This window comes from Microtus pennsylvanicus, chromosome 1 (assembly GCF_037038515.1).
Source record: "Microtus pennsylvanicus isolate mMicPen1 chromosome 1, mMicPen1.hap1, whole genome shotgun sequence".
Taxonomy (NCBI): domain Eukaryota; kingdom Metazoa; phylum Chordata; class Mammalia; order Rodentia; family Cricetidae; genus Microtus; species Microtus pennsylvanicus.
Genome location: NC_134579.1, coordinates 92,163,286 through 92,190,584, shown reverse-complemented (window position 1 = coordinate 92,190,584; position 27,299 = coordinate 92,163,286). Strand labels below are relative to the sequence as shown.

General features: G+C 40.6%; 1 protein-coding gene across 1 annotated transcript in view; it reads right to left on the bottom strand.

Annotated features, from left to right (window-relative positions):
- Baiap2l1 (BAR/IMD domain containing adaptor protein 2 like 1) overlaps nt 1–27,299 on the bottom strand; it is a 98,201-nt gene that overhangs the window by 53,447 nt on the left and 17,455 nt on the right. The window contains exons 2-3 of the mRNA XM_075973424.1: nt 7,157–7,232; nt 1,434–1,520 (exon numbers count right to left, since the gene is read on the bottom strand). Coding sequence (XP_075829539.1) covers nt 1,434–1,520; nt 7,157–7,232 — 163 coding nt within the window. The remainder of the gene's footprint in view (nt 1–1,433; nt 1,521–7,156; nt 7,233–27,299) is intronic.

Genomic DNA, 27,299 nt, shown 5'->3' with positions numbered 1-27,299 from the left:
TGAGTCAGAGCACCATATGTTTTAATGTAAGGGTCATACTTTTTTTTCTCCTGATGCCTGGCACAATGGGATGCTTCTTTTTAATTTAAGCTTATTTTTGGAACCTATTATCATCTCAGTTGTTTCTGGAACCCCAAATATCTAAAACATTGCTATCTGCTATATAAGGCAGCTGTGTGTCATTAAACTGATGGTGCTTCAGAGAGCTACTGGTCATCATGATAACACATCCACAGAACACGAGCTGGAGGTTTCAAAAACCACATGTGATGGATTTTGTGAAACGTGGCAGTGTTGCTCCTCATCATATAACAGCACTGCAGATGAACACTGTGCCTTTTGTCTACTGCTTCACCAACTTTTAGGCATAAAGCAGTTGGAGAACACGAACCCAGCCTGTCCCACACCCTGCCATCAGCATCAAGCTTCTAGCTTGTTCCAGCCTTTGAGCAGGGTCAGTAAGTTCCTCAGGCAAGTTTGAAAAGTCTCCAGACACCGAGTGGAGATGGACACGTCACACTTTAGGCACACATACACACTTCACTATGTTTTCCAGAATCCTTAAAGCAAATTCCTAGCATCCATACAATAAAACATAGTCCATAAATTTTAAAGATGAGAGTAACACGTGGGTTTATTGGCAAAGCGGCCCTGCCTGCAGGAGATGACCGCAGTGCAGCAGCATTAGCTCTGTAAATAGAAGCCCAGCTTCCCTTGACTGTGGTGGGGGCTGCCCAGGGTGTGGCTACCCTCCTTGCCTGCACAGGGGATCCATTCATACCAGCAAAACCGGAAAAATCACAACCAAGGGCAACTGTGGAAGGAGTGGGAGCCAAGAGCACAGCATAAAGGAGTCAAGGAGTCATTTTCCACAAGGTGAGTCACCAGAAGCACTTGGCCTGGTCAGAGGCCTTTCTCACCCACCTTGGTTCAAAATGTAGGTCACCGTTCTTCAAGTTGAAACTTCAGGGACCTGATGTGACAGGCCAGAACCCAGGCAGCAAAGGCAGGAGCAGAGTTTCTAAGAGGCCTGGGAAGGGGTCTCTACTTCGCCCCTAGGCCCCTCTAGGCTTGGCCTGCCCTCCAAAAACACCTCCATTTTCAAAAGCCAGGGTGAACTCAAACTACAGTGCCCAACCAGTCCTTTTGTGTTCCTGACTTGAGCTACCTGACACACTTCTTTCTTTATTTATTTTTTGAGATAGGGTTTCTCTGTGTAGTTTTGGAGTCTATCCTGGATCTCTCTCTCTCTCTCTCTCTCTCTCTCTCTCTCTCTCTCTCTCTCTCCCAGGCTGGCCTTGAGATCATCCTTCCGCCTCTACCCCACAAGTGAAAGTGAAGGGATGTGCGCTTCCACTGCCCAGCCCTGGAACACTCTTATCAAACTCCTAGGACAGCAGGCTAGGTTTTTGTAAAAATGGATGACAGCTCACCTAGTTCTGTTGATACAGGAGACCCAGTAGCAATCTCACCAATCTTGGCCACTCCATCGTAGTAAGCTTTTCCAGCCAGGATCATAGCTAGACATGAATGTGATACACAAAATCATTACTCAGAAAGGAAAGGAGGAAGTAACACTGGTTCAACATCCCAGTATGCCTCTGATTACAAGAAGTTCTAGACCAGACTGTTTTGGCAGGTTAAGTTATAAGACAGACACTGGAACAGAAACATTTTGGGAACATACAGATCAGCCATGTCAGTACTCGAGTAGTACAGGGTACAGTGGCCTAGGAACCCGTCTCATGAAAGCACATGTTTTTTTCTATTAAAAAAGAGCCGGGTCATGCAGGGCAGTGGTAGTGTACGCCTTTAATCTTAGCACTTAGGAGGCAGAGACAGGCAGATCTCTGTGAGTCTGAGGCCAGCCTGGTCTAGAGAGTGAGTTCCAGGACAGGCTCCAAAGCGATAGAGAAACCCTGTCTCAAAAAGCAGAGCCATATCTGATAGTATAGGACAATAATTTCAGCTACTCAGAAAGTTGAGGCAGGAGGAATTCAAAGCCTAGGTAGGCTTCAGAGTGAGTTCAAGGCCACCCTGGGGAACTTGATGGGACTCTTATGAAGAATGATTGCCTAGAATCCCTGGTGAGGGGCTGGAGTCATGGTTCAGTGCAGAAAGCTTGTCTAGCATGCACTATACCCTGGGCTCAATCCCTAATACCGTAAAAAAATAATCTGAGTCACAACTAACCAACATATTTACTACTGCAGTAAAAAAAAAAACCTATGAAATTTGAAATACATTAGCATTGCCAGGCAATCATGGTGCACACCTTTAATCCCAGCACTCGGGAGGCAGAGGCAGACGGATCTCTGTGAGTTTTAGGCTAGCCTGTTCTATAAAGCGAGTTCCAGGACAGCCAGGACTGTTGCACAGGCAAACCCTGTCTTAAAAAACCAAAAATTACAGACTTATCTAAAAAAAAATAATTCTCCTTTTTCTTTCAGCAGAAACAAGCAAAGGTTTTATTGCAACAGAAGCTAGGTTCTCATGCTAAAAATATGTTTCTCTAATTAAAAAAATAAATAATATTTTTTAAAATGGAGAGATCATTCAGCAGTTAGGAATGCATACTACTCTTGCAGAGGACCTAGGTTCAGTTCCCCCAGCACCCATGTTGGGAGGCTCACAACCACTCAAGCTCTGAGGGATCCAACATCTTCAGCCTCTGTGGGCATCCTCAAGTCACACATCCACAATTTAAAATAGTCAAATTAAAAACTTTAAAACTGTTTTCTCCTTCAAACTGACCCCGAAGGGTATGTGACCCTGTGAAGCTGAAGGCTACCCCTTCTGTAAAGTTCTCTAATAAAGCTGGAGAGGGAGGATAAATGACAGCCTGGCTTCTTTTGCTTTACAGGCAATTCAGTTTGAGAATGGTGTATGACAGGCAAGCATTTTAACAAGATTCAGCTAAAATCAGTGTCACTCTGGAGGGAAAAAAGTTTCTACCCTTCCTCTAAACTCAGAGATTGCCTTCATACACAGAAATCAGTTTTCCCTGGAGCTCTGGTGAGCACAGAACTTGGACTAAAAGGGCCTCCTGGCCCAGTCTCTTTACCCACAGAATAGTAAGTGCTTTACCACTGAGATACATCCTCAGTCCATTTATTGTAATTTTCATTTTGAGACAGGATCTCAACTAAGTTTTCTAAGATACCCTTGACCTTGTAATCCTCCTGGCTTTATTTAGCCTCCTAAGTATCTGGAATTACAAACTTATGCCACCAGGCCAGGCTAAAAAGTAGGCTGTTATTTGTTTATTGTGCATGTTTACAGACATTCATGAATGCATATGTGGAAGATAGAAGACAACCTTGGGAACATGGTCCACCTCCTTTGAGACAGGGTCTCTCATTGGCCTGGAGCTAACCAATTAGGCTAGACTGACTGAGCAATGAGTCCCAGTGATCTACCTGTCTCTACCTCCTAGGTGTTGGAATTACAAGCCTGTGCCACTATACCTGATATTTTTACATAGATGGTGAAGAACAAACTCAGGTTCTCTTCTTGAAAACAAGCACTTTACCGTCTAAGCCATCTTCCAAGTCCCTATTTTTTTTATTAAGATAGAAAATTATAAGTATGTGTATGTCTGTGTGTGAATATGTCATGTATATGCGGGTACCCACAGATGCCAGAAGAAGACACTGAATCCCCTGGAGTTGGAGGTGAATGCAATTGTGAGCTGCCTGATGGTGATGGGAACAGAACTCAGGTCCTCTGCAAGACAAGCAAGATTCTCAACTGCTAAGCTATGTCTCCAAGCCCCTATTTGTATTTTTAATTCTCAGATGCTAAGGAAGCACTCTACCACTAAGCTACACCACCAGACCTAAAAGGTGGACTTTTATGGGGAAATATTTTAAAAGATCAGATAATTCATCATGTATAGGTGTAGCTAAAGGTAGTACAGGCCAAATTCTTGCCTCTGTAGTTTTTTTTTTATATTTCAGCATTTATTATAGTTTTTTAAAATGTAAATTAAGGTTTTTTATTGTATCTTCATGTAAGTTTAAGAAATTCAATGTTCTGCTATATTATTATTTTATGACTGGAGAAGAACTTACAGAGTAATTAACAATAACAAGCAGCATGTATATAGACTTTTCAAGTCATTACTTAGCTAATCTACTGACAGTGTTAAGACACTGGTGGGTAATGGTATCAGCTCCTTTTGCCAAGGAAGTGGAGTGGAGACACTTCAGGCTGTCCCCAAGGTCAATGTGAGTCAGCCACAGTGTACACAACTCCTGCTGAGGTACTTCACTTCCTCAGCTCTAAATCAGAGTGCTGCAGCCAGAACCGAGGAAGAAGCAACTCCACCTAAAAACAAGTGTGTTGCCAGCAAAATGTCAAGTCAATAGATGAGGTTCAAATGAGAGGTTTAAATTGTAAACTGATAAACCGAAGAGCACATTAGTGGGAGAGTTGCATTCAGGATTACACAACAGTTAAAATTTCTGGTTCACACCCACACATTGAGATTATTTCTCATTAACTGTTGACTTATATTTAAAACCGTGCAACCTTCTCAGTCTTTCAAAGTAGCTTTGCTTTTATAAATTTTTGGCTTTTCACATTTAAAAAGATATTAGCTTTTTTTATAATAAAGCTAAATTAACTTAAAAACCATGTAATTTGTCCAGAACTAATAAAGAATAAAATAGTATTTTGATAAACTTGCCTCACCTTGTGAGCTTCTGCTTCTTACTATTTTAGGAACCCTATGAATTCTATTTTAGTGATTATAGCTCTGGTGGCCTTCAGAACATACTATGTAGACCAGGTTGGCTTCAAATTCAGAGATCCACCTGCCCTTGGCACCCAAGTGCTTGCATTCAAGGCATGTGCCATGCTTGGCTGATAATATTTTTCTTAAAGTATAGTTTTATTGTTCTACTAAAGCCTCAGTGGATCTCTCACAAGTCCACATTCCACGAGTTCATGATAGATTTTTATAGTAATAGTTTCAATGAACTATACCCTTCCAGATTTCCAGTCTGTGGTTTCCTGAGACACTGACCATGGAACTTGTTTTGGCCACTGAGATACCAACAAGCATGGTTTACACAGGAACTCAGTAAATGTTAGGCCTTTAAGGCTAGTGCTGCTATAGTAAAGGGTCAGTGTGGTTTTGATGGAAGAAGACCACCCAAGGACAGAGTAAGTCAAGCCCCCTGAGGAATTAGTCCTGAGACTCCAGGGGAAATAGAAAGTGGCATCTTAAGCCACCAAGTCTGTGGGTAGGTGCCTGGTGCTATAAACACTGCAATGCTTGGCTAAGCTGACATTGTCCAGTCCTACTTCTCCCCAGTTTAGTGTGGCGCCCAGTGCTCATTTTTTCTGCTTGAAGCAGTGTCTGTCTGCTGATATCTCCTATCTGTTAGTTAGCTCAAGCTCTTGTAAGGTTTCCTGCCTGCTCCGATCCACACCAATCACTCCTGCGCAGATCCCTGTTGACAATAGTCAGCCATTCACATGTCACTCCACCTTTATAATCTACTGACTGCACTTCTGGCTGACATCCTCATCTGTACTACAAATTCTTGCCAAGAGCTTTATATATGTATCTAAAATTATCAGTTGCTTCAGCAAAACTATACCCAGATGGCCTGCAGAAGTTCTGGGAATACTTATCAAGTATGGAACCATCTCTAGGAGGTGGTGAAGTGGTAAGAGCCCTTTGGGGAGAAGTCTTGTTAACAGGAAGCTAAGCTGCAAGCAGCTCACTTAGTCTATAACTCTGCCTCAGAAAGTAGTTCAGGCTACTCAGTAAAAAATAAAAAAACAAAATAAAACAGTTCTACAGGTCATAGTGCTTTCCCTGTGAGGACTGGAAACAGTGATGACTTTGTGGCCCAGTGGTTAAGCAATCACCAAGGGACAGCGGTAAGGCCAGCCTCTTGCTCTCAGAGGAGAGAAAGTGCCTGGAGAAGATGAAGATATTGTTGGGAAGAGAAGCAAGATCCCAGACCTGTTTTATTTCCTGGTACTGAAAACTGCAGATAAAAATGCACAGTTATCCAGTCTACTTTTCCATTGACTGCAACTACCATGCTCCTTGCCATCCATGGGGTGTAGACAGTACACTGTCTTACTAGGCCATGGTTGAGGTGGTTAGCAATGTATTCTAATAGCATTCACTTTTAGTAGCAGTGCAGCAATAGCTGCTTATCAGTCTTCTCAGTGAAAACCTTTTCAAGAAAGCTAACAACCTGGGTCCCAGAAGAGAGGCAAAGGTCAACGGTTGAAGTTTATGCCTTCAAATTCAGTTTCAATGAAGAACTTACTTTGAAATGATAATTTAAGCACAAATTTTAACGTAGATGTTCTTCTATTGAGGTTAAGAATATTATTTTTCATGTTACTATAAAAAATGATATATCAGCAAGGTATTATAGTGGCTCACAGTTGTGATCCTGGCACTTGGGGGGGTAGGAAGGGGGATTTCCTGAGTTCAAAGGCTGGCTAACTTGTGTTACAAAGTGAGATTCTGTCTCAAAACAAAAAAAAAAAGCAATCTATCTAAAGGCAAGAAATTCTTCTAGCTGGGTGGTGGCGGCACATACCTTTATTTCCAGCACTCAGGAGGCAGAGGCAGGCAGATCTCTGTGTATTCGAGGCCAGCCTGGTCTACAGACAGGTTCCAAAGCTACACAGATAAACCCTGTCTCAAAAAACAAGAAAACAAAACAAAAGTAGAAACGTTCAAGGAAATGATATTAAAGCCTAATTTTGTATATAAGAAAACACGATTTTAAAGTTAAAATGTTACTTATAGTACTTTCACAATTACTCAATTAACTCATTTCAAATACATTAGTACCATCCTGCATTGCCATTGCAAAAATCCTGTAGATAAATCATAAAAAATTCCACTTAGATTTTTAAAATGTAGTGTTAAGTATTTAAAGATAAATAAAATAGCCGGGCAGTGGTGGCACACGCCTTTAATCCCAGCACTCGGGAGGCAGAGGCAGGTGGATCTCTGTGAGTTTGAAGCAAGCCTGGTCTACAAGAGCTAGTTCCAGGACAGGCTCCAAAGCTACAGAGAAACCCTGTCTTGAAAAACCAAAAAAAAAAAGATAAATAAAATATTAATAGATTTCATGTGCTTTACATTAATTTAGAAAAAAATTAAAAGACTTACCATTCACTGCTTTTTCATAATTTTTTCCTAGGTTTATTAAGTTTCGTAGCCCAGGATTGAATTGTTCCATAACATTCTGTCAAACAAACACAAAACAAACAGATCAATAAACAAAAGAGGGACAACTAGAGTCTATCACTATGAGCTCTAGAATTCCTATATGATACAACATACCAACAACAAAGTCTCAAATACTCCTTTTCTGTCCCGACAAGGTCTCAGGAATCCCCAGGCTGCCTTGAACTTGTTCGGAATCCAAAGATGACCTTGAACTTCTGTCCTTCCTGCTTTCAGTTCCCAAGTGTTAGAATTACAGATGTGTTCCACCATGCCTAGGTTATAGTTTTGGGGATCAAACCTAGGACTTCACAAATGCTAACTGAGCCAAATTCTTAGCCTACAAATAATGCAGATGTAAGAATCCCAATGAGCTTGATTTTCTGACCCAACAGACAAGCAGTAAGGAGGATATAACTCAGCAATTTTCAATTGCCCAAGGACTGCCCACACTCTGCTATAAATGAAGCAAGCAGCAGACATTCACAACTCTACCATACCCCATGGGGGCTCTGAGCCTGGAGGCCAAAGAATTCTCTCTGGTACAAGTAGACTGTTCATGGCTATAACTCTAGCATTATGAAATAGTCTGCTTGCATGGCTACCTCAACTTAATTTATAATTAAGGATAATGTTTTGGTTATCGAGTATTTAGAAACTTGAGGGCAATCTTACTTTCATTTTGTCTAAACCTATAGAGTACAGCCAATAAGCCACTCCCAGAGTGCTGGCTTTATGACCAAAAACACATTATCATATGATGACTTAGCTATCTGTTTCATCTTGGAACAAGTTGTCCTATATTCATCATTCCAAATGGACCACTCAGGTCTCCCCACTCCTTCCATGTATATAGTATCATAGGGACCAAATAATAAAAGATGGAAATGAGTCAACACTCAATGTGTCAGAAGCTTCATATCCTTCAGGGGGAAAAAAAGGCTCTGCATTAGTAATTGGGAATAGAGGATGAATGACAACTTATAATAATTGAATAGTGATAAAAAAATCACAATTAAAAAGCCCACACCTCATGCTTTCTCCATCCTTGCTATTATCCCCAAGAATACTTCCCATGTTACTCTCCCATTCAGTACCCCCATTTGACTGTTCACTCATCTTCAATTTTAGACTAACTCTGGCGACCTCTTACAGTTCAGGAGGACCTACTTCTCTGCTATACTCCCTTCCGATGTAACCAACAACTCGTATTTATTGTGGCTGTAAATATTGGATACTACAATTCAAGGAATGTACTAAAGATCACATTTCCTTTCTTAGTAATACCTTTGTGGTTTTTTTTTTTTTTGGTTTTTCGAGACAGGGTTTCTCTGTGGCTTTGGAGCCTGTCCTGGAACTAGCTCTTGTAGACCAGGCTGGTCTCGAACTCACAGAGACCCGCCTGCCTCTGCTTCCCAAGTGCTGGGATTAAAGGCATGCACCACCACCACCCGGCAGTAATGCCTTTTTGTTTTTCCTGGAATTAATAATTGGCTTGCTCCTCTTCCCTCTTGCTTCTATGTATCCACCTAATCCATACTCATGCAGTGTCAGGCCAAGCACAGGCCTACCAATTTTATTTCTAAAACATACAGAATAGCCAGCTGACTTCCCATCTCATTTTTCCCCTCCTGGAACCTCCAAAGACTTTCTGTCCTCTCTCTCAGCCCTACCTGCCTTCCCCCAAGTCTGCCAGGCTGCTATCCTTGCATGCTCCAATCTGGCTGCCTCTATAGGAGCTCTCATTCTCAGCTGGGTGGTGGTGGCCCACACCTTCAATCCCAGCACTAGGGAGGTCGAGGCAGGCAGATCTCAAGTTTGAGGTCAATAGAATGAGTTCCAGGACAGCCAGGGATACACAGAGAAATCCTGACCCTGTCTTGAAAACAAACAGAAAAAGCTCTCAGTCACACTGTCTACTTTCTTCCATTTTGCTGAGAATTATTCTCCAAAACTGATGTAAGAATAATGTGAGAGGTGTATCTGTGGCCCCACATGTCTGAACTACTGAAAAATTTAAAATTATTTCTTTATTGTGTGTGGAGGAGGAGGGAGAGGATAAACTGCAAGTGCCACAACACATATAGAGGTCCGAGAACAATCCATGGTTGCCATTTCTCCCCTTACACCACATGAGTGCTGGGGACTAAACTCAGGTCATCAAGCTTAGTAGCAAGTGCCTTTCCTATCCCTGCAACTACTTTTACCTTGATATCTGTTTGCTGTATTGATGGGTAGCATACGACATACTGACCTGTCTTCCTCAGAATGTTTAAGATACTGCTGTTACTTTTGTTACAATAACAGGTGTCTTTCTCTATTATTCCTCACCTTGAGTTTTGACACAGGGTCTTTTATTCAGCTAGACTAGCTGGACAGCAAGACCCAGCAACACAACTGTCTCTGCCTGCACAGGACTGGGATCTGCGCTTGGGTTTTATGTGGCTGCTGGAGACCCAAATTCAGATACTCATGGTTGCAAGCAAGCACTTTACTGACTGAGCCATATCCTGGCTTCAGACTTCCCCTTCTTTAAAGCTTTGTTTTAGAAGCCAACTCTTTATCCCTATGTTGTAAAATCAAACACTGGTCTGCTTCATTTTTGGTAGCTTTCCCATTTATTTTGTGAGATGCTTGATTACTTCTAGCCATGTGGAAAACAGGTCTGTCAAATCTGGAAAATGATTGTTTTATTTTTTGTTTCTTTATTTCTTTTGGAGCCCAGATGATAACCTTTTTTGGGGGGGGGCAGGGTTTCTCTGTGTAGCACTAGCTGTCCTGGAACTCACTCTGTAGACCAGGCTGGCCTCAAACTCACAGAGATCCATGCTTCTGCCTCCTGAGTACTGGGATTAAAGGCATGCACCAATACCACCTGGCCAGGTGAAGGTTTTATGCATTCTGGATTTATCTAACATTACCTTTTCTCTATTTCCTCACAGTCTTTATGTTTTACACCTGAAAAAAATCCTCAACTTTACATCCCAACTCTTTTTTTATTTATTGATTAATTTTTATTGAGTTCTACATTTTTCTCTGCTCCCCTCCTCCCTTCCCTGTCTCTCCCCCTCCTTCAACCCTCTCCCAAGGTCCCCATGCTTCTAATTTACTCAGGAGATCTTGTCTTTTTCTGCTATCCATGTAGAATAGATCTATGTAAGTCTCTCTTAGGGTCCTCATTGTTGTCTAGGTTCTCTGGGATTGTGATTTGTGGGCTGGTTTACTTTGCTGTATGATTAAAAACCACTTATGAGTAAATACATGTGATAATTGTCTTTCTGTATCTGGGTTACATCACTCAAAAATGATATTTTCTAGCTCCATCCATTTGCCTGAAAAATTCAAGATGTCGTTATTTTTTTCTGCTGTGTAGTATTCCATTGTGTAAATGTATCACATTTTCCTTATCTATTTTTCAGTCAAGGGGCATTTAGTTTGTTTCCAGGTTCTGGCTATGACAAACAATTCTGCTATGAACATTGTTGAGCACATGTCCTGTGGCATGGTTGAGCATCCTTTGGATATATACCCAAAAGTGGTATTACTGGGTCTTGAGGAAGGTTGTTCCCTAATTTTCTGAGATATCACCACACTGACATCCAAAGAAGCTTGCATTCCCACCAGCAATACAGGAGTGTTTCCTTTACCCCACAACCTCTCCAGCATAAGTTGTCATCAGTGTTTTTGATCTTGGCCATTCTTACAGGTGTAAGATGGAATCTCAGAGTTGTTTTGATTTGCATTTCTCTGATGACTAAGGATGTTGAGCATTTCCTTAAGTGTCTTTCAGCCATTTTAGATTCCTCTGTTGAGAGTTCTCTATTTAGGTCTGTACTCCATTTTTATATTGGATTATTTGGTTTTTTTGATGACCAATTTCTTGAGTTCTTTATATATTTTGGAGATCAGACCTCTGTTTGATGTGGGGTTAGTGAAGATCTTTTCCCATTCTGTAGTTTGTTGTTTTGTCTTGTTGATTGTATCCTTTCTTTACAGAAGCTTTTCAGTTTCAGGAGGCCCCATTTATTAATTATTGCTCTCAGTGTCTGTGCTACTGTGATGGAGGAAGGTCATTGGTTAAAAAAAATAAAGAAACTGCTTGGCTGGCCCTCATAGGTTAGAACACAGGTGGGTGGAGAAAACAGAACAGAATGCTGGGAGGAAGAGGAAGTGAGCTCAGACTCGACAGCTCTCCTCTCAGGAGCAGACGCCTCAGAGAGACGCCATGCCCCGCTCCCAGGCAGACACACGCGGCGCGGCAATGAAGCTCCGACCAAGGATGGACGTAGGCTAGAATCTTCCCGGTAAGTGCACCTTGGGGTGCAACACAGATGATTAGAAATGGGCTAAATTAATATGTGAGAATTAGCCTAGAAAAGGCTAGATAGAAATGCGCCAAGCAGTGTTTAAATGAATACAGTTTTTGTGTTGTTATTTCGGGCATAAGCTAGCAGGCGGCTGGGGTGTTGGGGACGCAGCCCCGCCGCTCTTATTACTACGCTACTGGGGTTATATTTGGTTTTTTTGTTTTTGTTTTTGTTTTTTTAGAGACAGGGTTTCTCTGTGGCTTTGGAGCCTGTCCTGGAACTAGCTCTGTAGACCAGGCTGGTCTCGTACTCACAGAGATCCGCCTGCCTCTGCCTCCCGAGTGCTGGGATTAAAGGCGTGCGCCACCACCGCCCGGCTTGGGGTTATATTTGGAAGTGGTCTCCTGTGCCAATGTGTTCAAGTGTACTTCCCACTTTCTCTTCTATAAGGTTCAGTGTGGCTGGCTTTATGTTGAGGTCTTTAATCCATTTGGACTTGAGTTTTGTGCATGGTGATAGATATGGATCTATTTTAATTCTTCTATATTGACATTCAGGTATGCCAGCACCATTTGTTGAATATGCTTTCTTTTTTCCATTTTATATTTTTTGCTTCTTTGTCAAAAATCAAGTGTTCATAGGTATGTGGATTAATATCCGGGTCTTCTATTCGGTTCCATTGGTCCTCCTGTCTGTTCTTATGCCAATACCAGGCTGTTTTCAGTACTGTAGCTCTGTAATAGAGTTTGAAGTCAGGGATTGTGATGCCTCCTGAAGTTCTTTTACTGTATAGGATTGTCTTGGCTATCCTGGGTTTTTTGCTTTTCCATATAAAGTTGAGTACTGTTCTTTCGAGGTCTGTGAAGAATTTTGCTGGGCACTGAATCTGTAGATTGCTTTTGGTAAGATTGCCATTTTTACTATGTTAATACTACCTACCCAAGAGCATGGGAGATCTTTCCACTTTCTGGTATCTTCTTCCATCCTAATGCTTTTATTCTTTTTTAAGCTTTTGATTTTTGTTTTCTTTTGAGAAAAGGTCTTGCTTAGTAGCCCTGGCTGGTCTCAAACTCATGATCCTTCTCCCTAAACCTTTTAACTGCTGGGATTACAGGTGTGTATACATTCTTTTTTTATTTACTTGTTTGTTTATGGTTTTTTAATATAGGGTTTCTCTGTATAATAACCTTGGCTGTCCTGGAACTCTGTGCTGGACTCTGACACAGAAATCTGCCTGCCTCTGCCTCCCAAGTACTGGGACTAAAGGTGTGCGTCATCACTGCTTGGTCATAAAGTGCTTTTAAATATGTATGCATGTATGATGATGTATAAAATACATAAATGTAATTTTTTCTAAGAGTTCTTAAGTATCTAACTCTTTCCATTTTTAAAATCACCATAGTTTTGAGCCGGGCGGTGGTGGCGCACGCCTTTAATCCCAGCACTCGGGAGGCAGAGGCAGGCAGATCTCTGTGAGTTCGAGGCCAGCCTGGTCTACAAGAGCTAGTTCCAGGACAGGAACCAAAAGCTACAGAGAAACCCTGTCTCGAAAAATCAAAAAAAAAAAAATCACTATAGTTTTGGCTTATGATGCTGTGTCTTCTCTGAGTAACTGCAGGTGTTGGTATTCTGGCTCATTCCCCATGGCATCATCTCCTAATTACTTTTTTTTTTATACAACTAAAGGCTTTTATCCAACTTCTGGTGTTATTTTTTTGTTTATTTAGTTAAAAAAACTATTTTACTGTTTTATGTGCATGAGTATTTTGGCTGAATGTATGTCTCTGTACCATATGTGTGTCTGGTGCCCACAAAGATCAGAAGAGTGAGTGTTGGACACCATGAAGTTGAGATACAAATGGTTGTGAGCTACCATGTGGGTGCTGGGAACCTAACCCCAGTCCTCTAGAAGAGCAGCCAATGCTCTTAACTACTAAACCATCTTTCTAGCCTTTATTTGTTTGAGACAAGTTCAGTCTCTCATTCTTTCTCTCTCTAGTTCAGGCTGCTTCAAACTCACAATCCTCCTGTCTCAGTCTCAAGAGTTCTGGGATTATAAGTATATGCCACCATGCTTGTCTTCTGGTGATTTATTTATTTATTTTAAAAGACAGGGTCTCACTATGTCACCCTGGATGGTCTAAAACTCATTATTATAAACCAGATTGCCTCTATCCCCTGAAAGCTGGGATTAAAGGCATGTTCCACCATCTTGGTTACTTCTGGTGATCTTTAAAGTCAGTTTGGGGGCTGGAGAAATAGCTCAGTGGTTAAGAACACATATTGCTCTTATAGACGATTCAAATTCAGTTTTCAGTGCTCATACCAGGCAGGTAAAAACTGCTACTAACTCCAGGCCCAGGGGATCTGATGTTCTCATTCTCTTTTGGCCTCTGTGGGCACTTGTGCACATGTGGTAAACACACACACACACACACACACACACACACACACACACTTCTTTTTAAATAAGTCAGCTGATATTTACAAGTAAAGCCCTTCTTGCTGCTGCAAAGCTTAGGGTTGATCAGTGACTTCAATCACAGTATCTAGACAGCAAGTTCATGGGGAGTCTGGTCATGGATAGCACTCAGGGCCAATATTTCTACAGAGACATTGCTAATTCCCAGTCATCAGGTAGAAAGGAGAGCATCCAAGAGATAGCCTTTCTACCAGTCATGAATGGGGGTTGAGAACCAGAGTATACCGAATCACGGTCTGCCAAATTCCTCTGTGGAGTTTTACCTCTGATGTTTTTAAGGCCCAAGCTCCAACATGCCCTCAGATTAAATCTCTGGTCTGCATGCAGAAGAGATCTATTCTCAGAGTCAGCTGGGATAGGAAAGGGAATGGGAATTCAACATTATATGCATACATCCTTCTATACCAGCCCTGTGTGCCCTTGTCTCTATTCTTGGCCATTAGGGTCCTAGGGTGAATGGCTCACTTACTCCAAATACTTCTCTATAGATCCTTTGAGTACCTGCAAGCCAGCCACCACTCTATTACTCCCATGATGCTTGCTTGCTTCCTTTCTTTCCACCCTTCATCCCTCCCTCCCTCCCTCCCTCACATGTCTTATGCACTTTAGGTAAGATTCAAATATTTTATATAGCCAAGGAAAACCTGGGGCTTCTGATCCCACTGCCTTGATCTTCCAAGTGTTGGGATTACAGGTGCATATAATCACTATGTCCAATTTATATAGTGCTAGGGATAGAACTCAATATTTCATGCATGCTATGCTAGAACTCTACCAACTAATCTATCTCTCCCAAATTCTCCTTATATTTTTTTGTCAACAGATGTCCCATTTAGATCTCTGCACTATATATAGATTAATGTGGTGTGTGTGTGTGTGTGTGTTTCCATCAGAAGGAAAAGAAAAACACAATAGTGAGTCTGCTTAGCTTAACTGGAAATCCACCCATCCTGTATCACTGAAGCAGGCAGCTGTCCTAGGTCTTTAAGTGGCCAAGAAGCCCCCAAAGCCTCTGGCTACCGTTCTTTTCAAGATGAACCCTTAGCACCTAGTACTGTATATCTGTAGACACAGCAGCTATTGATCTAGTCTCTTCTTAACCCCCCATTTAAACTTTCAATTTAAAACAGGTTAAGCCTTATAAGGAGTTATTAAAAAAATATATATGCAAATGTATGTTGGTAAAATGGCTCAGCAGATAAAGGCACTTGCTGCACAAGCCTGACAACCTAAGTTTGACTTCTAGAACTCATGGTGGAAGAAGAGAAACAACTCTTGAAAGTCATTCTCTGATACATACTATGTCATGTATATGTTTACACTCATGCATCATACACATGCAAACACATACGCACACTATGAAAACCATAAAACACATTGTTCCTAGACATAATTTCCCTTAGCTCCCACAATGACATTTTCTATAACCACAGTACATTCTCAAACCCGTTAAAAAGCTACTTGTACAACACTATGGGCCAATCTTTGTATTCGTTATTGTTTTCAGAGAGAACTATCTGTACAAAATTTTATCATGTATATGGATCTGCACAGTCATCACCTCAATCATAATGCAGGATGGTCCCTTCCTAGTCAGCCCTCCACACCCACCTCTAACTCTGCTCTTATGAGAATGCTATGTAAATAGAATCATATATTATGTGACCTTTTGAGAGTAGTTTTTTCCCTCAGTGCAATGCCTTTTTAAAAGTATACAACTTCGTAGGTGTATCAATAGCCTATTTCTCTTTTCTGTTTTTTAGGTGCTAGCTGTTTTTCATGGTATGGATATATCACACTTTGCTTACCAATTTATATAGCAAAGAGCATTTGGGTTGTCTCCAGCTTGGGGTTATTCCAACTAAAGCTGGTATGAATGATCATGTACAGGTCTATGTATGAATGTAAGTTTTTATATCTCTAGGATAAATACACAGGAGTTTAACTGCTGCATCACAGGGTAGGTGCGTGTTTAACTTTATGAGATGCTGCCAGGCCTGTTGGCAAAGTAGCTAGGTCACTCTGCCATCCCATCAGCAATCTAGGAGAACTCAATAATTCTTAAAATCTAATAATTTCATGGGTATGTGGCTTACTTGGTAGAACATTTGTCTAGTAAACATAAAACCCTGGGTTCCATCTCCAGTTCTACATACACTGGGCAAGGTGGTATAAAGTGTAATCCTAGTGGTGTGGGATAATTGTCTGTATTCTGTCAACCATGTTTTAAATAAATGCTGATTGGCCAGGCAGGAAGTATAGGCAGGTCAACCACACAGGAAGTAGAGGTGGGGCGATGAGAACAGGAAAATTCTAGAAAGGAAGAAGCCCATTCCTCCCAGTCCTGTCTCAACCACTTAAGAAGCAAGATATGACCTGCCCCACTAAAAAAGGCACTGAGTCATGTGGCTAACATAGATAAGATAATGGGTTAATATAAGTCATAAGAGCTAATACAAAGCCTGAGCTAATGGGCCAATTAGTTTCATCATTAATATAGACTTCTGTGTATTTTCTTTGGGGCATAACGACTGTGGGAACTGGGCCTCACAGAAACCCCAACGAGCAGGCCCTCATGTTACATCCTAGCACTTGGGAGGTGGGCAGCAGAAAATCAGAAGTTCAAGATCATCCTTTACTACACAAGGAGTTTGAAGTCAGTCTGAAATATGTAACTATATGTTGTTGTTTCAAAACAAGAACAACAATAAAAACCTCATTAGAAAATGGTCACTTTCTAATTGAAAAATAAAACTATTTTAAATGCAATGAATGTCTAAAATTCCTGTGATATTCTTATGAAGCTGAGAGTATATGATAAAAGTAAGAGGAATCCACTACATAGCTAACCTGTTCTGTAGCATATAAGAAGTCATAAAAAATAGAAGTATAATTTGATTGTGTATACCTGTGTGTGTGTGTGTGTGTGTGTGTGTGTGTGTGTGCGGGTGCATACGTGCATGTGTGTGTGTGTGTGTATGCATATGGAGGCCAGTAGTCAACCTTAGCTATCTTAGCTATCACCTTGTTTCTTGAGACTAGGTCTCTCACTGGATCCAAAGGCTTTTCTATTAGGGTAGGGTGGCTGTCCAGCAAGCCCCAAGCATCCACGAGTCTCTAATAATTGGTGAATATTGGTGTTACAAGAACACACAACCATGCCAGGTTTTTATACCAGTGCTGGGGATTGAACTCAGGTCCTCATGCTTATGAACAAGCACTTTTCCAAATGAGCTATTTCCCATGGCCCCATAATTTGTTGAATTGTTTTCTTTTAATACAGGGTCTCTCCATGAAGCCTTGGCTGGCCTGGTACTCACCATGTAAACCAGGCTAGCCTTGAATTCTGAGATCTGTCTGCCTCTGCTTCTCAAGAACTGGGATTAAAGATGTGATCACCACACTTGGCTTATAATTTGATTTAAAAAATATTATTCTTGAAGCTGGGCGGTGGTGGTGCACACCTTTAATTGCAGCACTCAGGAAGCTGTGAGTTCGAGGCCAGCCTGGTCTACAAGAGCTAGTTCCAGGACTGGCTCCAAAGCTATAGAGAAACCCTGTCTCGAAAAACAAAAACAAAAAATTTCTTGAAATACTTACTAACTCTAATATCTTACAATGAACAGTGAACATCATACATAAGTCACTATCCACACACACAATCTTATCTAAAAGCCCAAGAAATAAGTATCACTATCTAAACAATTCATAGATTTTAACTGAAACTTAAGACTACACAACCAGCTTTGAAGAAAACAAGTGTTCTTAAGCTGGATAAATTCAACAAGTGTAGTTTAATTCTTTTTTTTGTTTGTTTGTTTTTTTGTTTTTCGAGACAGGGTTTCTCTGTGGTTTTGGAGCCTGTCCTAGAACTAGCTCTTGTAGACCAGGCTGGTCTCGAACTCACAGAGATCCGCCTGTCTCTGCCTCCCAAGTGCTGTAATTCTTTGTTATTTAGGGTTAGCAACAGAAATCTTGGCCCCTTTCAACCATGGAAAATCCATTTCTATATTGGCTTTTGGCCATTAGTCTAGTTATTTTAGCTGAAGTACAAGTTATTTTTAAACCCAAGAACAAAAAAGCAACACTGCCTTTGTACTGTGAAATCTGCAAGATGTTACGGCAGCAGCCAGTGCACTTGTGTGTTGAATTAACCCATGTTTTTTAGGAAGGCAGTCAATGGATCAAAGGCTAGGGTTGTAGCCAGGTTTGCTAAGAGCTGTGGCAAAGTCTGAACTGGAGGATCCTTAGCAGGAAAGACCAACTCCATTTCAAATTTGGAGGAAAAAAATGGAATATATAAGACGATATTTCAAAGTGAATGGAAAAGATACAAATGAGCCAAGAAACACTACTTTTGTTTTTGTTTTTTTTTTAAAAAAAACTTAGTAAGTACTCAACAGTTACTACTTAACAATTAGTATAACTTATCAAATCAGTTTCCACTAGAATGCTTCTTTTCCATTCAGAAAGTATGAATAACTACAGTTATGAAATAAATTCTAGCTAATCCACTGGTAATATAATTCTCCTTGTGCCAAATCTGATGTGAAGAGGGTTTGGTTCTATCTTAAAAAAACAAAAACAAAAAACCTCAGTAGCTCTGGAGAAAGGATGGCTATTTAAGATAAACTGCTGTGACTGCACACACACACATCTGCAGTTCCAGCTACTCTGGAGGTTGAGGCAGGAGGACTCAAAGTGGGAGGCAGCCTGAGCTGCTCAGGGAGAGTTCAAGGATACCTTGAGAAATTTAGCAAGACTATGTCTCAAAAATAAAAAAAAAATTAAAGGGCTGGGGATTGAGCTCACTAGTAAAGCATCTGCCTAGCATGCATATAGTCCTTTATCATTATCACTGTAAAGTTATAAACAGATAAAGTAAGACAGGTAGGTATGGTGATGGCATATATCCAATGCAAAAAGATCACTGAAATTTGAGGCCAGTCTGGTCTACATAGTGAGTTCAAAGTCAGCCAGAGCTATATAATGAAAAAACCCACAGGGCTGGAGATAAGGCTTAGAGTTTACTACGCTTAGTTCCCAGCACTAATATTGGGCAGCTTACAACCATCAGTAATTCCAATTCAAAGATGAGCTGATGCTGTCTTTTGGCCCCTGCAGACACAGACACACATGAATAAAAACAAAATTTAAAAACTAAGCCAAAGCAAAAACAAACAAAAAACAATACAAAACAAAACCAGAAATAAGCTGAGTCTATTCCCATTCTTGCTACTCTGACTATGTCATTTCCCCTGTCTCACACAGGTACAGATAACAATTCAAAGACAAGTATTCAATATTTAGATTTTTAACTTCCTTAGCATTTGGCTCTCCCTACCCCCAGACAGGGTTTCTCTATAGCTCTAGCTGTCCTGAAACTTGCTCTGTAGACCAGGCTGGCCTCAAACTTACAGAGATCTGGCAGTCTCTGCCTCCCAAGTACTGGGGTTAAAGGTGTGTGCCACCACTGCCTGGCAGCATTTGGCTTTTTAAGACTTCAACTTTACCATGGGGCTGTAGAGTTGGCTCAGTGGTTAAGAACACTGACTACTCTTCCACAGGACCTGGGTTCAATTCCCAGCACCCACATGGCAGTTCACAACTGTCTGTAGCTCAGTTCCAAGGATCTAACACCCTTACACAGACACAAATGCAGACAAATCACCAATGCACATAAAATTAAATTAAAGAATAAAAAAGACCTCAACTTTACCAACACAGAACTATGCACAAACTAAGAGGGATACTTAGTTGATAGTTTTTAAAAACACATGAGTATGAGCTGCTCAGTAGTGAAGCTAAACAGTTCTTAAGTTTCTGAGATTGATCTCTACAGGACAAAGGGAAAATTGTTGAATATTTCAGTTCTTTGTCATTTGCAGTTAAAAATGTGAATAATATTTACAGAAGATAATCTTCAAGGGATTTACAAATCTCTAAATAAATGTCAAGTTCTAGAGCTTGGAATTTTATGTCATTTTATACAATCCCTTGTATGAATAGAGACAGATTTTAAGGTTGTGTGGCAAGAATATCTATAACAGGAATTAACCAGGGATACTTAATGCTTCATTTGAAGAAAACTTTTCTTCCTCCTTCCTTGAGTGTTGCTGGAAGCTGCTGTTCCTGTCCTAACCTTGCCAATATTTGATTACCTCCTCTGCCTTGGGGAAAGTATTAGTAAGCAAATTTGGCACAGACACAACTGCTTGAGGGCCAACAGATGTCACAAGAGTCACATTGTTCACTCCCATCATGGAGGTGGGACACAAACATAGTCAAGGAAACGTGGGTAATTGAGATGGTTTTTTAAGGCATCAAGCTAGACCAGAAGTACTTATTTGAGCCAGCTGTGGTGATACATGCCTGACACTTAGGAGGCTGAGACAGGAGGATTGAAAGATGGAGGCCAGGCTGGACAACCACTACACAGCAAGATCTTGTCTCAAAAATTAAAACAAAACAAACAAAACTTTTTTCAAATAGGTATACTCAAAAATGCTCCCTGTTGCTGGCTATGGTGGCTCACACTTTTAATCCCAGCACTCTGAAGGCAGAAGCAGGAGGACTTCTGTGAGTTCAAGGCCAGTCTGTTCTATGAAGCGAGTTCCAGGACAGCCAAGGCTGTTACGCAGAGAAACCTGTCTTGAAAAACCAAGATAAATAAATGTTCCCTGTCAAATATAAATAACGTTTGACTCCCATAAATCTGTCCTATCATATTATCCATCAAATGGCATTATATACAATTTGCATTGTCTGTAATCTTTAACATGCCATCATAGGAGCAATGAATGGGACTGCAAGTGTTGGGGACAAGGCACAGTTTGAATAATTAACCTTTCTGAGCCTTACAAAATGTAAATAGTGACTAATTTTCATTTCCTAAGAAGCATGAAGACTGAATGACAATCTAACATCATGGAGCACTTATTTGTTTTGTTACATATCTATTTCTGTAGTTCTGTGAGCAAACCCAGATCCTCCTGCAAGCGAGGCAAACACTGTGCTGTTAAGCCACACCCCCAGCTCTAGAGAGCACTTACTCTTCATAATACTCAAGGCTTGGTACACACTGAACCAAGAGTGATTAATATTTCAAGAGCAAAGCTCTAAAATATTGGTCAATCTTCAAACAGATGGTCATTCCTGTTTAGTCAGGAATCTAGGTAACATGGAAACAAATACATCAGCTCTCCTACCTCAAAATGTCATTATCCGGGTGAGAGAGGTCATGATCACAAAATATCCAGAGAAGGAGCCAACCACAGAAAGTTGAAGGTATACTTTATCTACTTTACTCAGTCTGGGAAGCTTTGATTATTTATTGTTTTCATGTGAAAAAGCTGTTAACACTCATGGAGTTATATTCTTGGCTCTATACCCAACATTTGACTTGGATCTTATTTGATCTCAGCCTCATGGTTATTAGTTATCCCACTTCACAGATGAGATTCAGGAACTCTGAGGCATTACATCTTAAATCTTAGTAAACATTCTGTGGGCAGCAGAAGGTCTTACTGCCAACTTTTCCTTTCACCCTGGTACCTCAATAGTTTCTTCAAGTGTGTTGTGAAAAACACTGAGATTAAAAATGCTTTCATGATGTCAGAGCACTGCATTATGAGAAATTATGGAAAAGTCTACAGCATTTTTTGATATTTTCTTAGACTCCTACTGCCCATTTTTTGTGACTGTAATTAACCTTTTAATAGCATCATGATCCATACTCATTCGTGAGTATTTCTAATCTCCTCCTTCTTTTCTTTCCCTTTAAAAACAGAACAAAAGGAGGAAGAAAAAAAAGAATCTGGAGCCAGCAAGGTGGCTTAGCAGGTAGAGAGGTGTTTGCAGCTAAGCCCACTGACCTGAGTTTGGTCTTCAGAACCCACATGCTGGAAGAAATGAATCCTGCAAGCTGTCCTCTGATCTCACACATGTATGTACATGTACACTCAAACACATATTTTTTAAAAAGGTATAAAAGAAAGACACCCACAGTCGTTTAGTCTTGACAGGAATTATTTACTAAAGGCTAACATTGTCTTCATGGGCCTATTTGCTAGAAGCTACACTACTGCAGACAAAAATCACTGGGTGCTTTAATGACCCCATGCTAGTCCACAGGGATCTGTAATCAAGACTACTGATAACTTTCTAGTCTATCATTTATACCTTTATATACACATATTAGTCACGAGAGAGATGTTTTTGCTTTATATATTGAAGCAATACTTGAATGAGAAAAATATTTGTGGTATGATTCACTTCATTTCATTCATCTTTTTTTTAATTCAAGGTTATGCTTCTGAGACAGGGCCACATGTATATATGTGGACTGAGTTTATTCCTACAAACAATATCTCACTGTGACAGTGTCAGGTGTTCCCCTGGATGAGCTACAGTATCTAGATAGTTAACTCTGAGAAACTGCCACAGAAGTATTTTGTAGACATGGTTAATATATCTACTAACAGATGGCGAATGCAATTCTGGATGGATGTCATCTAATCAGCTGAAAGGCCTTACCAAAACTGAGTTGTCACTGTGATACTTGGGGACTATGTCACCTTCCAGCCCTACAGTGCTCACTCACCTCCTCCCAGAATAAGTCAGCTTCCTAAAACGTTTTGTACTTTTTAATGGAAACACATACAAATGTACACATACTCATCATATAAAAACATTGCATTTTGTTCACTGAGTGGCAAGTCGATTCTTGCAAGCTTGTGCTACCATTAATGCAGTAATAAACTGTATGCCTCCTCTATGCAGGGGTAAGAACTTAAGTAAAAACAGAATTTCTGAGACAGAGTATGTGACAGATTTTATTACATAGACCACCAAACTGGAAAAAACTGGCTGCAGCCATTTGTACCCCATTTTTTTTTGCTACACAAAATACTATTTTGCCACATCTTTGCCAATATTTTCAATTATCATACTGTTTTTCTACCTGATAGGTAAAGGGCAAGACCGCTACAAAAATTTCAAAAGCTGTTTCCAATGTCAGTAATTAAAAGTCTATATATCTGGCGGCTGGACTTATATCTCAGTTGGTAGAGCTTGTCTTATATACATAAGGCCCTGGGGTTTCATCCCCAGGACCTCAAAACAGAAACAAACAAAAACCCAAACTACACAGAAGAGACACAATATAATATAATTTTTTTACCAGGTAGCTCCTGGTAAAATGTGATGGATTTATCTTCAGTTCTTATGTTTAATTTTTGTTATTTTAGCGGCAGGGTATGAGGAAGAGATTCTTCAAACTGGGCCATCCCCTGCAACTGAAACTCCACACTCCACCCCAGAACTGAGCTCCAGGTTCTTCATAAGCTGCAAGTCTAAAGTGCCAAATCAGTTCCTCCATGGGGAACAGTACTTGCTCCTCCCAGATGAGGGCTGTGGCTGTAGACCAGCCCACTGGGTCTTGGCTCATCTCTCAGCTACCTACCCTGACTCTCTTCTTCCCACAGACAACAGCAACTGCAGCCTTCCTCTCCTTCACTCTCGCTGTACTCCTGTATCTTCCTCGTTACTTACATGATATTACCTATCTGTTTATTCCCGGTCACCTATTTGAAAGTATACGTGAATTAAGGTCAAGGACCTGAGTTTAACCCCCACTGCACAGCTATTATCAGGAACAGGAGCAGTGCCAACCCTCAATGTCTCACAGTGAATGAGGTGGCAGTTTTGGAAGTCAGTATATACAGACGTATGTGTTCATGCCGGATCCCCTGCTTGCTGTCCCTTCAGCTCCACAGGCACATCTGAACACAACCACTACAGACACAATTGCCCAGTGGGCCAATTAGCCATGAAGATCAAGCATGAGATAATGGGGCCACTGCTGGCAACTTCATTAACTCAAAGTAAAAGCTTCACTAGAGAATCATAAAAGCTACAAGGCTCTGTCCTCTATCTACTAAGGTTTAACAGGCTTGCAAAATCTGAAAATAGCAGGGCTTTCCTTGTGTTTTGCTTCCAAACCCTGTGTCCTTCCTGTTATTTAAATCACCTTATTACCAATAACATGTCTCTTAAAAAGAGTACCTTATTAGAAACCATCTAAATGTCTATCGACTAGTGACTATAAAAACAAAATGTGGTGTATTCGTACAATGAAATATTATTTGACCATTAAAAGGCATCAAGTAAGACACATACTCTAGCATGGATGAATTCTATTATGCTCAGTAAAGAAGCCAATCACAAAAGACCACAAATTGGGCTGAGGAGGCAGCTTCAAGGTATAACATTTGTCTAGTATATAGGCCCTGGTTTCAATCTGCAGTACCAGAAAGAGGAGGAGGCAGGGACATTGCCATGTATATAAAATAGCCAGAGATAAAGACTCTATATGAAATAATCAGAAAAGACCATTGCTTTTTTTGTTATTTTGAGACCTGGTCTCACTATACAGCCCAGGTTGGCTTGGTTCTCATTAGGTAACCCATGATGGCTTCAAACTTGCAATCTTTCTCTCTTAGCTTCTAGAGTGCTGGGATTACAGCTACCCTATTAGGTCAGAAAAGATGGGCCTATAGAGAGAAAATATAGAGTGTTGGTTGCCTAGAACTGGGGGAAATGGGGAGAGGAATCACAGCAAAAGGGCATGAAGAATGTGTACACTTTAAATGAGTGAATTTTGTACTATGTAAATTATAACTCTATAAAGCCTTTTTTAAAAAAAACACACATTAAAAAAGATGCAAACACAAAAACCCTTTGAAAGGTGGGGAATGGTTCAGTGAATAAAGGCATTTGCCAACAAGCGTGATGACCTGAATTCAATTTCTGGAACCTACATGGTGGAAGGTAAGAAAGAATCCCTGAAAGTTGTCCTTTGATGTCCATATATGCACCATGGCACATATGACTCCCTCAACAAGCAAATGTTAAAACAAAAGAAACTGACAGCTTAGAAAAGTAAAATCACTTTACTAAAGATTCACTCTACATTCTTAAGGCTATGAGACAGCACAATGCACTTGCTTATTGCTTGGTTGTAGCTAAACAGTCCACATACAGATAGATGATCTAGCTATGGTGTGTGTGTGTGTGTGTGTGTGTGTGTGTGTGTGTGTGTGTGTGTGTAGGCCAGAGAACAACCTCAGGCATTCCTTAGGTACTGCACAACTAATTTTTTATTTAGAAATTCTGTCACTATCCTGAGGTCCATGATTAGACTAGACAGCTGGCCAAAGAGCCCCCAAGATCTGCTTTCCTTTTCTTCCCCAGTGCGATTATAAGTGTGCACCACCATGCCTGTTTTTATTATTATTATTATTATTATTATTTTAGTGTGTGTTCTGGGGATCAAATCTAGATTCTCATGCTTGCCTATTGAGCTGTCTTGCCAGTCGAAGTGAGATGTCTCAAGATAAGGTCACCCACTGTCCTTAGTGAACACTGGTTCAGGATGAGCAGAAAGTACTCTCAGTCTGTAAAGTGTTTATGCTCATGTCGCTGTCTGCAGCAACTGCCTCCTCTCCCACGGTAAAAATCAATTTGGCCCATTAGCAGAAAATGGTCAACAAATCCATTTTGAGTCAGATCTGCTGGATTAGCATTTGTCTTTCCAGCTATGAGTGGAGAAGGTGTTTGGCAAACATTTTCTTCCAGAAAACATAACCTTACTGTGTCCTTCTATAAAGGGAATTTCCATAGGAAACACCCAGCCCCCAGAGAAAAGCCTCCAATGATCATTCATCATAACTTTATCATCATTTTCCCATCTTCCATAATCCAGATTTGGTTACACAGACCTCTTCCTGCAAAAATAGTTCTTCAAGGTGCAAAGGTCACGTAGGAGGTCCCATAGGCTCACAGGGATCTGTCCCTAGCCACATAGCCTGAGTAAAAAGAAGCTACAGGGGCAGTGGACAGGAAGTACAGGGATGGCTTTCTGTTCAGAAGAATACTTTTGAGCAGTCAAAGAAGCACCTTTTAGGTCCTGAGATTACCAATAATCAATCAAGAAATCACAAGCCAGTGTGATCACCCAGAACACAAGGTCTGTATCGTCAGGTGCAATTCAGCTTCCATGAACTTCTATTGCCTAAACAATTTTTGGGGACGAGTATATAGCTCAGTTGGTAGAGTGCTTGCATACCATGCTTTGTTCATTTCCAGTACCATATAAAACAGTTGTAGTGGTGTAGGCCTGCGATTCCAGCACTTGGGAGGAGGAGACAGGAAGATCTGGAATTCAAGGCTAGCTTCTATTACATGAATCAGCCTGGGCTATATGAGACCCAACTTCAAACAAACAATAAAGAAACAGATTGTTGTGATGTATCCCCTATTCCCTACTTGTTTAGGCAACAAAGACTTGTCTGAAGATAAAGCACAAACAAAAAGTCTCCTCCATCACAGAGGTAGGAATGAGAAAGCTACAGCTATTCCTACTTTTTGAGTTAAATTTTCAGGGCTGCCAAGAAAATTATTTTTCAGAGCAACCAAATCATCTTACTAATATAGAAAATCTAGGTTCTCAATTATTATATTTTTTAATAACATAGGTGATGTGGAAGGGAACATCTGTAATTCCAGCACCTAGGAAGTAAAGAAACCAAGAGAATCATATCAAGTTCAAGGCTACATAGTCTATATAGTGTGAGTTCCAGGAGCTAGGACTACATTGTAAGACTATACTTAAGAACAAAAAAACAAAGGTTGGTGAGATGGCTGAGCAGGTAAAGTGCTTGTAATCAAGCCTGATGACTTAAGTTTGATCCCTGGAACACACATGGTACATGGAGAGAACTTGAGAAGTTGTCTTCTGGTACACACACACACACACACACACACACACACACACACACTGGCATATTTCTGCTGACACACATGATTTTAATTAAAAAAAGAGCAACAACAAAAACAAAAAACATAGAAGGAAATAATCAGGTGTGGTATTATATGCCAATAGTGACAATACTTGGGAGACTGAGGCAGGAAAATTCAGAGTTCAGAGCCAGCCTGGGCTAGCAAGGCATTGTCCCCCCTAAACAAAAATTAAATAACCAAAGTAATTTAGAGAGGCATGCATAGGTATTCTGACTTCACAACCATCTGGTCCAGTCTAGAAAATTGTATTTTACTGGGCTGGAGAGATGGCTCAGAGGTTAAGAGCTATTGCCTGCTCTTCCAAAGGTCCTGAGTTCAATTCCCAGCAACCACATGGTGGCTCATAACCATCTATAATGGGGTCTGGTGCCCTCTTCTGGCCTGCAGGCATACACACAGACAGAGTAAATAAATATAAAGAAAATTGTATTTTACT